Source organism: Leptonychotes weddellii, chromosome 8 (genome assembly GCF_054177405.1).
Source record: "Leptonychotes weddellii isolate Sample4059 chromosome 8, ASM5417740v2, whole genome shotgun sequence".
Lineage (NCBI taxonomy): Eukaryota > Metazoa > Chordata > Mammalia > Carnivora > Phocidae > Leptonychotes > Leptonychotes weddellii.
Genome location: NC_138376.1, coordinates 51,650,197 through 51,662,309, shown reverse-complemented (window position 1 = coordinate 51,662,309; position 12,113 = coordinate 51,650,197). Strand labels below are relative to the sequence as shown.

General features: G+C 38.9%; 1 protein-coding gene across 1 annotated transcript in view; it reads left to right on the top strand.

Moving 5' to 3' along the window:
• COL9A1 (collagen type IX alpha 1 chain) overlaps positions 1-12,113 on the top strand; it is an 86,911-nt gene that overhangs the window by 66,122 nt on the left and 8,676 nt on the right. Inside the window, exons 34-37 of the mRNA XM_081829352.1 lie at positions 2,920-3,066; positions 3,298-3,352; positions 5,279-5,467; positions 11,984-12,061. Coding sequence (XP_081685478.1) covers positions 2,920-3,066; positions 3,298-3,352; positions 5,279-5,467; positions 11,984-12,061 — 469 coding nt within the window. The remainder of the gene's footprint in view (positions 1-2,919; positions 3,067-3,297; positions 3,353-5,278; positions 5,468-11,983; positions 12,062-12,113) is intronic.

Genomic DNA, 12,113 nt, shown 5'->3' with positions numbered 1-12,113 from the left:
GTGTGTTCTAGTTGGGGAAGTAACATAAAGTCGTAATGCATCAGAAAATTTAATAGACAATTATTAAAGCTAGAAAATGATCATCTCATTCAATTCATCATTTTACAGAAACTAAACTGATCTCCTTAGAGATTAGATGTATTCAGAATTATAGAACCAATAATAGAACCAATTATTAGAACAAAATTAATAGAATCAAGTATAGAACCAAGTAGAGAACCAGCAAACCTGGGATGATTCACTAATTTGAAAGGAATGCACATTTAATACAATAAGAAATTTAAGAGAGTATAAGGGAAAAGATGAAGCTCAGACCTTAACCTCAAAGGCCACCACCACTAGCTTCCATTTAATCTTTTAGTCCTTCCTGTTTCTAGAATCTTCTCCACTCTTCTCTGTCCCTACCCAACACATTATCCTCATAGCAGCCAGTGCCATCTAGAGAAAAATATAAAGCCCACTCTTTATCCCTCCTCTGCATAAGCCCTTCAGGAATGACATTTGATAGAATAAAATCAGACTCTTAGCAAAATATACAAAGTCTTTGATGAAGTGATCTCTGCCTTGCCAACCTCATCTGTAGCTATCTGGAACTTCATCAATTGTTTTTACTTGGCATGCTATTTAATGCCTTGTGCTGTTCTCCTAGCCTGGAACACTCTTCCTCTTTCCTTAGAAGAGCTACCTCCTACTTAGGCATGTAGCCCGATCCTCAGCTCAGCTTTCCCCCCGGAGGACACCCCTGCCCCCCAGACTTGGTTGCAGTGCCAGCCCTGGGCTCTTCACATGCCCCTGAGATGGAAACTATTATGTTGTATTAACTCACCTGTTTACACACACTCTCCAAACACCGTTGACAGTCTCAAGCTTTAAGTAACATCTTTACACCTAAGAATCTTTGACAGGAATGGTTTAGGATTGAGAAAAAAATGTGAAGAGTAAACCTTGATAGGATTTGATAATAGAAATCCTACCTCACTATCTAGAAATAACCGGTAATGTTCAATGGTAAGAATTTGTTGTAAAAGGAAAAAGTGAATGAACAATGCAGTGGTCAAAATGAGTTAATTTCATTTAAATTTGGGTATATTACTAGGAATTAACTCTTGATTTATCACCTCCCCTTCCTACCCCTTTCTCTTCTCTGCCACTACCCACCTAATTCTGATGCAGCTGAAGTGTGTTGTCCCAGAGTCAAGGAGACACACTTTCACTTTGCTCGGTGACCTCAGCAGAGACAAACCTGATAAGTAGGTGAAGACTGTACCTCCAGTTTCTACTTCAGTATACCACTCGATTGAGGAATTCATTCCAGAGCCCTGGGGCCCTTGAGCTATCCTGGCCATGTTGGCCCTTGATCCCTTCATCGAAAATGTCCTGTCCCATGTTGTAGTAGTATTTCAGACATTGTCAACAAGATGACAGACTCTGATTTGGCCTCCTTTGTTTTCTGCCAGTTCTTTAGTGCACTTCCAAATTCATTTTGGCGTCTCCTCAGGGTTGTTTTAGAAGTTGCTGTAGTTTTATTCTGTAGTCATCTGACAGCTCTGAACCCTCCACAGCACATCCTTAGCTCTCTCTGTTGACACTGTCTTTCAGGAAGTCTTTTAGGCCATAATTTCTTCATAGAAGCAATTTTGACAAGTTGACTTAGATGAGTATCAATTTTTTTGCCTAAAGAAAGATTGGAAAAAGTATAGGCGCTGAGCTTTATTCAGAGGCATCTAGTGAAAGCCCTGCCTCATCACCTTCTTCCTTCAGCTTAAAACATCTGACCGTTTGAAAGAGTTAACTTTTTTTTATTATGTTATGTTAATCACCATACATTACATCATTAGCTTTTGATGTGGTGATCCATGATCTGTTGTTTTCGTATAACACCCAGTGCTCCATTCCATACGTGCCCTCTTGAATACCCATCACCAGGCTAACCCATCCCCCCACCCCCCTCCCCTCTAGAACCCTCAGTTTGTTTCTACATAAATGTTGCATATGAAAAAGCAGGGTTAAGTTGCTTCATGAACTTCATTTTGAGCCCTAGCACTCCCTTGTTGCCTCCTGTCCTTTTATCTTCTCATTCTTATTCTATAAACAATGGCACATTGTAACTACTATGCCATAAATTTTACCAGAGGTAGTTTAACCGAAAGTGAATTAATTTAGCTTTGTTTTAAAGCAGTTATTGTAGATGGGGACTTTTAAAAATGTTTTTAGTGGTCTGCTTTCAGGAAAAAAAAATCTGGTATATGCTTTTGTGCTAAGGAAACAGTTGGTTTATTTTTTTAACTTCTTTAATATTTAGATTTTTAACTTCCTCAAGACTTAGATAAATTATGGACTCATTCTTTTTGTTCCAGTATTTTAAATGTATTCATTTTAACTGCAGCATTTTAAATGTGGCATTTTAAATGTATTTAGTTAATGTTAGTATTTTATAATTCCTGGATACATCTGCTTCAAATTCTCCTGAGTGTTACAAAGCTAAATAACTTATGTCCTTGGAAATATCTTTATTTTATGCTTTCTGTATTGGTGATATACAAAGTAACATGTCTTGTATGAACTCAGGGGCCTTTTTGTGGCCAGAAAAAGTGCACAAGTCTTATTAAAAATGAACTTGTTCTTAGGAAGTGGCTTAAAGTATAAAGAATGTAGTTTAAAAATGCATTATTTCAATTAACATTTTGAAATAATAACTATACCAAAAAGAAAGATTTTGAAAAACTTTACTTGAACTGGAATTCTCAGAGACTGTGGCATTCTGTGTCTTTACCTTGAGAATTTGTAACCTCTGAGCAAACATCTCTTGGGAGACAGAATGTAAGCAAACCCCAAATTTCACGTAAGTCTTGTATTAATATTAAGCAGACACATGACTTGTGGATAGCCCTGGTTTTATAATGTGTCATTTTGTTCTAGGTGGGTAACCCTGGGGAACCCGGCTTGAGGGGGCCCGAAGGAAGTCGGGGGCTTCCTGGCGTTGAAGGACCAAGAGGACCCCCTGGACCACGAGGCGTGCAGGGAGAGCAGGGTGCCACCGGCCTGCCTGGCATCCAGGGCCTTCCAGTGAGTGGTGGGCAGTCCCTGGGGTTTCCCTTTGGAGACTCCAGCTCACAGCCCCAGGAGGGGGGCTGGGAGCCAGGCTAGCCCAGACACCAGCTCCTCAGCAGTGTGGGAGAGTTCTCCTGTAAATCCAGCCACCTGGCCACTTGCTGAGTCTGTCAGGTTACCATTTAACAATGTCTTCTTTATGGTTCTGTGTATAAACCATCTTTTTTTTTTTTCCCCCTGTCTCAGGGTAGAGCACCGACAGATCAGCACATTAAGCAGGTTTGCATGAGAGTCATGCAAGGTAAATAAATCATAGTCTTGACTTTTGGTGTGCTTTAAAGGTGGGAGATTCTGAATAATATTATATTAATTGTTTTATCTAATTTTTTGGCCACAGAATAGCTTATAGCCTCAAAGAAAATTTTTATCTTTATAGGTTAGCCCGTTTTTTTTTTTAAGATTTATTTATTTTAGAGAGAGAGAGAGAGAGAAAGAATGAGCACACGAGCCAGTGGGGGGAAGGGGCAGGGGGAAAGGGAGAGAAAGTCTTAAGCAGACTCCCCACTGAGCAGGGAGCCCAGCACGGCACTCATCTCATGATCCTGAGATCACAACCCTGAGATCACGACCTGAGCCAAAACCAAGAGTCAGACGCTTAACCAACTGAGCCACGCAGGCGCCCCTGGGTTAGCCTATTTTTGTTCTTGGTTTTGTTTTTTGCCAAGGAGGTTAATTTACAAGAAAGCACACACACAAACACACACAAGCTTCCCCCCCCCACCCTTTGGAACACAGATTCTCAGGTATCTTTCCCCTCCTTAACATCCTACCACTTAGTGTGTCCCTGGCACTGACCCTGGCTCTCTCTGTAGCTTATATGTGAAGTAACTGACAGTCTTCATGCCCATAAGAAGCATAAGGACATTATCTCTACTCATGTATCATGTATGTAGAAAACCAATAACTAGTATTTTACCAAAATGGGTGATATATTTTTACATTTGTTAACCTTTATCTAAATTCATTAGCTATAGCAATTGCTATATAGCTGTTTTAGAATTGGTCTAGTTCTAAAATCACATAGAAAAGGAAGAAATTGGGGAGACAGGAACTGGGGAGATCCTGTAACTTTGGGGCCTTCTAACAAATAATTACCTTATTCTAGTTGGAACCAATTCCGTCATGATAAATACTCTTCTTTTGCAAGCTCATGAGATAGTCTAATTTGTCTGGTAGACTTGTAGAGTTTTCCAGAATGAAATTGTCACTTCTATATTTGAAAGCCAATATAAGTCTCTTTATGGCAGACATTTAATCTTGAAAGGATATTTCAATTTTAAACGTTATATCCCTAGAAAATTATAATTTTATGCTCTTACATAAGGCAAACTAGAATGCTCACATTTAAACAATTTTAAAATGTTCGTTAGAAATTTGTTTCCAATTCATAATCTCCTTCACACCTTTAAAAAATATTACACTGGCATATTTCCCTTAGAGTATTTCCATAGGAAAGGTTTCTTGCTCTTCATGGTTTCAGTGGATGATTCTTAATCTATTTAATGGTTCCTGAAAAAGCCCACACAGTTATTAATTTTTAAGACAGACTGTGAACATTCCCAAGAAGCGGGCTATTTTTAATGTCTGTTGTCTATTCCAAGCATGAAAAAACTTTTGAGAGGGGAATTTATAAGAAGTTGTGAATGCTCAGGATATTTAGGTCACTTAATATCTTCAGACTGAAAATGTGGGGCTAGGTCTCAAATGCTCTCTCAATACTAATTCTGGACAATGTCCTTGGCTTTTAAAAAGCTTTGGGACATCCACTTCTCCCTCTGTTAAGAAACTCATTTTCTTCCCGTCCTGGGTTTTCAGATAACCAGCTGGGACTCAGGTGACAGACTCATCCTTTTAGAACACTACTCACCTGAAAGCTTTGCTGTGTGTGTGTGTGTGTGTGTGTGTGTGTTATCCCCCTGCCCTTGTCTCACAACAGCAGGACCAAATATATCCCAAAAGAGCTGAATAAAACAGCACCAGGGAAGCTTCTTGGCAGAAAGTCCATGGAAAGATGATCTAACTCTATTCACTTCCCACCACGAATTTTGAAGCTCTGGTGACACATTTAGAAAAAAAGACACTTGAAATAACCCCCCCCTTTTTTTTTTCATTTGAATCACTTTCATGTTTCTGACTTCTCTGGGCTGTTTTGTTTATTATCTTTTAGAGCATCTTGCTGAGATGGCTGCTAGTCTCAAGCGACCGGACTCAGGGGCGTCTGGCCTCCCTGGGAGGCCTGGACCCCCTGGTCCCCCGGGACCACCTGGAGAGAATGGGTTCCCAGGCCAGATGGGACTTCGTGGCCTCCCAGGCATTAAAGGCCCCCCTGGTGCTCTTGGTTTGAGGGGGCCTAAAGGTAAGCCATTTTGCCCGTCCTTTTTCAGATGTATCCACACATCCTGCCAAGCTCCAGATATCCTTTGAGACAGGGAGACGTATCATTCTCTTGTACCGTGATGATGGGAAAGATCAAAAAACTATTATACGACATCCTCTTGACCTTGCTGTGTGGCAACAAGAGACCAAAACCTAGAATTAAGGTCCCTTGATTTTCAGTACTGATCTTTTCCAGTTACCCTCTGCCTCATAGTTCAAAATAAACTTTACAGGATCTCGTAAAGGATCATTCAGCCTTTTTTTTGAGACTCGAAAATCATTGTGGAGCTCTTCTAAGATGGCAGCCAGCCTTAGAACGTTTGTATCTGTTACTTAAACTAACAACATTTGTTAGCAGGTCAGAAGACATAAATTCTATGAATTGAGGCTGCCTCCCTCTTCTTTGAAAAAGTGACATTGGATATTTAGTTTTGATGGATTTTTTTCAGCTCAGAAGTACAATCGAACTTTTTTCCTTCTTTAACATGTGAGGGAATGTGAGAAAGTTTGTTTCTTCCCCTTTTATTGAAAGCAAGTGTTTTGCCAAAAAAAAAGTGTTGTGAGTGTGTTAGGTATTCAGCAGGCCCTGCGGAAGGACTGGTTGCCTCAGATGGTGTTTACTAGTTGAGGTGAGTATGTCAGCGTGGGGTGAGTGTGTGTCCTGGATCATTTACAGAGAGCGCTAAACAAAATAAGGAATTTCTATATCTTGGCGAGTGACTGACAGTTCTCTAGGGAGCTTCAGAAAGATGTGGGGCTTCAGAAACAAGAGAGGGGCTTTTTTTTTTTTTTTAATGGTGGTGCTCCAATTAGGGATAAATATTGTGGTGTGAAGGGTCAGAGGCCAAGCAAGCTGCCATTTTGGATCTATAAATGAATTGCTGATGTATTTGGCTAACTTCACTTTCAGCTGAAACAGTTTTGTTAATTATATTTGTTTTTTGTTTTTTTTGGCATGTGCATTGCCGTATGTGAAAAAATGAGCACTAATTGGAGTCTCTTGTGAGGCTGGCCCAATTTCCAAGCTCTCAGAGGCTGGACAAAATCAAATATGGAGAGAGCTCAGAGCTCATCTTAAAGAGAACCGAGTATTTTCTTTGAAAGGATCACATCGCCACCCATCTTTGTCCTGATTTTAGCTCCTGGTTCAGGAACTCACGAGTAGGCCCTCCCTCTGTGCTTAGTCCCCATTCATTCTGTTCACAATTTCTAAGAAACTCTGCTGCCTCGAGTGGGTTGTTGACGTCCTTGTTTCTGTGGCACCAGAGCCCACCGTGACTCCTCAGTCCTTCTTGTTAGTTCCCTTCAGACAGTGGTTCCGAGAGAGCCAGTACCTGGAGGCTGGAGTGTCTGCACCACCAGGGACCCTGTCTGGGATACAGATTCCCCAGCCCGCTCTGGTCCCACTGATCCGAGAGTCTGCAGGTGGGGCCCAGCAGTCTGTGTTCTAACAAGCCTCCAGATGAATCTGATGCTGCTAAATGCACCATGTAAAGCAGTCACCCATTTTCCTGCTGAAAAGGAACACCTTGTAGGGGCTATAGAAATCACAGCCCTCTGTTTTCTTTGGCTAAAAGGAAGTCTCCATACGTGGGGCAGAACTTAACTTTGAGTTAGTAGGAGAACTCGCCTGAAGTCCCATTTCATGTTCTAAGAAGTAAGAACGTCCATGTCTACTTACTGTGCTGGTAGAGACTGCCTAAAGCCGCGTTTCTCAGCCTGGGGCGAACCGTGGAATCATCTGGGGAGCTTTAAACACTGTCCACAGCTCAATCCCATTCCCAGAGATTCTGACTTAATAGGTCTGAGCAGCAGGATTTAAAAACATTCCCATGTGATTTTAATATACAACCAGGGTTGGGAACAATAGGAAACAAAGGTGAAATGTTCAAGAAGCTTCCTGGGAAGCTCCTAGCAGCACTGAATTTTCAGTGGCTGTGTTGGGCTGACTTGGATCTAGCAGATGAACCTTATTTTGAAGGGGAGAAAAATATATTTCTGTATTTGGAACCCGGAAAATGCCCCTGGCACAGAGTTTATTCATCAAGCATAGTTTGATTGTATAAGGGACTTCCCCCTAATGCTTCTTCAGTATTTATGACATAGTCCATAATCTAGAAAAGATATAGTCTTTTTTCTTTTCTCTAAAGGACTTTTTCTGCCCACCCTCCTCCATCCCTTTATTATCACTGGGTTCTTTTAAAGCAGCATCTTCTCTGTTTTACTTCTTGAAATTTGGGGTATGGGAAGAAAGGAGTACTATCACTGGATTTAAATGAGTGCTGTCACAAATTTGGAAATGTATGATTCCAGGTACCCGGACTTGACCTTTCTTGTTCTACCACATACATTATAACAGTAATATTTAATTGAAAACATATAATGTCCCACTAGTCAAAGGTTACAGATCAGTTCTTCCTGGAGAACAAATACTCCAGCATTTGAAACTTAAATGTTCAGCCACTTTGAGAAGAGATGTAGTTCAGTGTCACCTGTTGCCTTTTTCCCATGCCTAATAAAGGGGTAGTCTGAGTCTTGCTCACCATATTACTTGAAGAGTCTTTTCCCAAGGAAATTACTACATAAATAATGAACAAATAAATTTTACTAAAGCTTTTAGCAGTTCAAACTATGTCTTTAATAAAATAATTTTTTTCCTATAAAACTGGTCTGCAAAACACAGTGAAACATTTTCAGTAGGAGTTTGTAGATGCCAGAAATCATACTCAAATCTTAAATCATATTTATATATTTTTTTGTTTTTCATTGACATGTTCTGTGCAATATTATACAAACAGGGCCAAGACCCATGCTGCATGTAGATTTTATATGTATACTCAAGCAGAAACATGAGAGATACCTAATTGGCTTTATGTTCACTTTGTTTAGTATTAGTCTTTTGTGTCATAAATACTATTTTTAAATGTTGATGGTTTGGATTAATTTTAAATCCCTTTGAGTAAGGCTATATATCAATTTTTTGATACTTTAGTGAGTCAGACAGATGTGTCGATATGTAAGTGATGGCATGAGAAAATACACGTCATTACTGTAACACTTTTTTTCGGTATTAATCTGCTTGCATGGGGTCGGAGTATCAGTTATAGCTTTCAAATAAATGAAATAAACTGCAACTACGGAGCAATGAGAATTTCTTTCGTTTTAGCCACTCTGTTCAGAGGGAGCTGTTTTGCTACTTACACTGCACATTTCCCTTTTTACCTTATCTAAAGCTCATTTTACAAGCTCGCTCTATTTTTCCACACAGTAGGCTAGCGAATAAAAGTGGACTTTAGTTCCCTGAGCCAGTTTTCAGACATGTCAAAAGAAGACATGATCAGGGTTTGAAGAAGCGGATGGACCCTGGGGATCCCAGAGCCCGGCCGCAGCTCTGTCTGCTGCCACGCACCTCTGTCCTGGAGCCCACCTAAAAATTGTGTTTCTATGACTGACAACCACAGGGCAGCATCAGCACCAAGACAGCAGTCTTCTTCCTTACAAGCGACATTTTAAAGGGGATGTGGCTTCATGCCAGAATGTGTTTAACTTTCACTGTCTGCGTGAAAGTTACATTTCAATTTATAATCTTCATCTCCTGTCTTCAGAAAATGTGGCACATTTATTGGTTCTCTTCTCATTGCTAGCCTCCAGAATTACAGGGATATGACATTTAAATTGCTAAGTTAACAAGAGCGCTTAAGTTGTTAGTTTTTAAAATGCTAATTGTCGTATCTTCCTAATATAGTAAGGCCATATTGATGAGGAGGATTAAAAAAACAGCTTATGTGAGTATGAGTTCAACTTGAGCTCTATATCCTTATGCAGTATTTATATAATTTTAAAATTGTTTTAAAAATATAGTTGATTCATGATAAAAATATTCATACAAGGACATTCACAGCCAACATCAAAGTACGGTGACTATTTAAACATTCACTTCATAGAGATTTTTTTTTTTTTTTTTTGCTATTTTGGCATGCATGCTTTTGTTTTTTAAATTATAACAAACTTGACTTAATATTGAATAAAGTTGGGCCGAGACAAATGTTTGGAAAAAATGATTATGTATAGAATCTTGCAAAATGCCACTGAATCTTCTGAAAGAGTAGTAGGATAATAACATAATACTATACCAATGGGATAGTAGAATAATGTCTTCTACTAGGAGCCATAAATGTCATCTAGGAGCAGTTGACTAGGTATTAGGGCACTTTGTTAATGAGGCCAAGTTTCCGGGTTTCTCTGCAGGAGCCAGGATAATTAATGAAACTTGGTTCTGTGGCTTCTGAATCCCCAAATTCAATCAGCTGTCTTGCAAATACACACGGTTGGTTGTAATCCAAAGCACATTCCCTGTAAATAGTGAATCACAAACGAAATGTAGGCACTTGTGGTAGCACATTTTAACTTTTGAAAATTCATTAATTTACTTTCAGTGACACTACATTTACAGTGTTTGAGAATTTAAAAATATACGAAAAGATATTTAGCGAAGAGTTTTTCTCCCGCCACCCCGGTCTCCTATCTGCCTGGATTCCTTTATCCTTCCCATTAGGTAATCACTTTTATGAGTTTCCTATGTATCCTTACCAGTGATGAGGTACAATATATGGTTACACACATTCCCTACAGCCTTTTAGAAACAAGTCTTTTTGCCCTTTAGTAATGATCTGGACCTTGCGTTTTATTCACTGAACAACAGGTCTTGAGATCGTTTCAAGGAGCTTCCTGGTTCTTCCTAGCTGCATAGTATGCCATTCTGCAGAAATAGCATAGTGCATTTAAGCCTCTCGTGGGCATTTAGTGTCCAGTCTTCTGCCATTACGGCAAGGCTGCCGTGGAAAACACTATTTCATTTTTGTGTAAATATCAACATAACCTCTTTCTATGATAAATTCCTGGAAGTGGAATTGCCAGGTAAAATGGTACTGCCATTTGTAATTTTGATAGACACTGTTAAATTATCCTCCAAGAGACTGTCCCAATTTGCAGTCTTATTAGCAATATGTAATAATGTGTTTTTCCACAGACCTGCTAGCATAGGTTTGATTCAACTTTGGAATTTTTGCCTATCTTACAGTTCAAAGTAGCTTTCATGTTATTTTTAAATTTCCGTGTATTTTGATGTGAGAGTGAAGTTGAGGAATTTTTCATATATTTCAGAGCTATTTTTGTTTCCTTTTAGTGACTTTCTTGCTTATATATTCTTTTTTTTTATTGTTGTTGACCTTTTTGTATTGATTTTAGGAACTCTTCTTCATATTTTGAATCATAGCAGAAAGGCCAGCTCAAATCTGAAGTTATAAAATAATTTTCCCTTGTTTTCTTCTGATTCTTAAATTTCATTTAAATATTTGATCCACTTGTAATGTATCCTGGATTATGTTGTGAGGAACAGATTCTACTTTTTTTTCCAGCTGGCTACCTACTTTTTCCAGCACCATTTATTGACTTACTTGACTGCTTCCCACTTTAAGATGGCACATATATTACAAAACAAAATCCTGTATGTATCGGAGCCTGTTTTGGGGCTGTTTCACTGGTCTATCCATTCATGTACCAGTACCACCCCATTTTAATTGGTTTAATATGCAGTAGGATTAATTCCCTTCATGTAGCTTTTCTTTTTGGAGTTTTTACGGCTACTCTGGTTTATGCATTCTTCTGTACAAACTTCAGAATCCCCCTTTTCGGTTAAAAAAAAATCTTTTTATTGGGATCATGATGAAACTTCAGCTTAGGGAGAACTACACCTTTGTGTGATGAAGGCATTCCACCTAAGAATAGTTGTCAAGTCCTTTTGTATCCTTTAGAAATGTTATTTTTTTAATGTTGGATTTGCATATTTCTGATTAAACTTATTCCTTGTTATTAATTTAATTGCTATTATAAATGGGATATTTTTTCACTACATCTTAGTTCTGGTGGTTGTTTGTATATATGAAAACTACTGATTTTCATATATTAATTTTGTATCTTGCTACTTTACTGAATTCTCTCATTGCTTGTTGTAGATTTTGAGTTGCTTTTCAAGGATTTAAGATACACACTGATACCACTTAAAAAGAGGGATGTTTTTGACTCTCAAACCAAATGACAAATACTAGTGATAAAGTGGGCATCTCTGATGTTCTATGGGTAGTGAAACTGCTTCTCGTGTTTCCCATTCAGGCTTATGCTAACTCTTGGGTTGAGGTAGATATATTTTATCATGTTAAGGAGGTAGCTTTTGATTCTTATTTTACTGAATGTTGATCATTTGATATTTGATTTAGTTTGTTTATCATTTGATGAATATGATTATTAGATTTTTTCCCCTTCGATCTCTTCATATAATTGACTGAAGTTTTGCCTTGCTACATATTTACTACAACCTAGTTTGTGGCAATTTCATGACCTTTTGCTTTCTCAATGCTGGGTTTGCTTAAAGTTTAAAAATATGGAACTTTCTTTTTATAGACATATAGAAAAATAACATTTCTCTAATGAAATGCAGGTGACTTGGGAGAAAGGGGGGAACGGGGCCCTCCTGGAAGAGGTCCTAAGGGCTTGCCTGGAGCTACAGGTCTCCCAGGTAAGTGTGTTATATGGCAGCACGGGGTTGAGAAATTGGTAGCAAGTGGGCA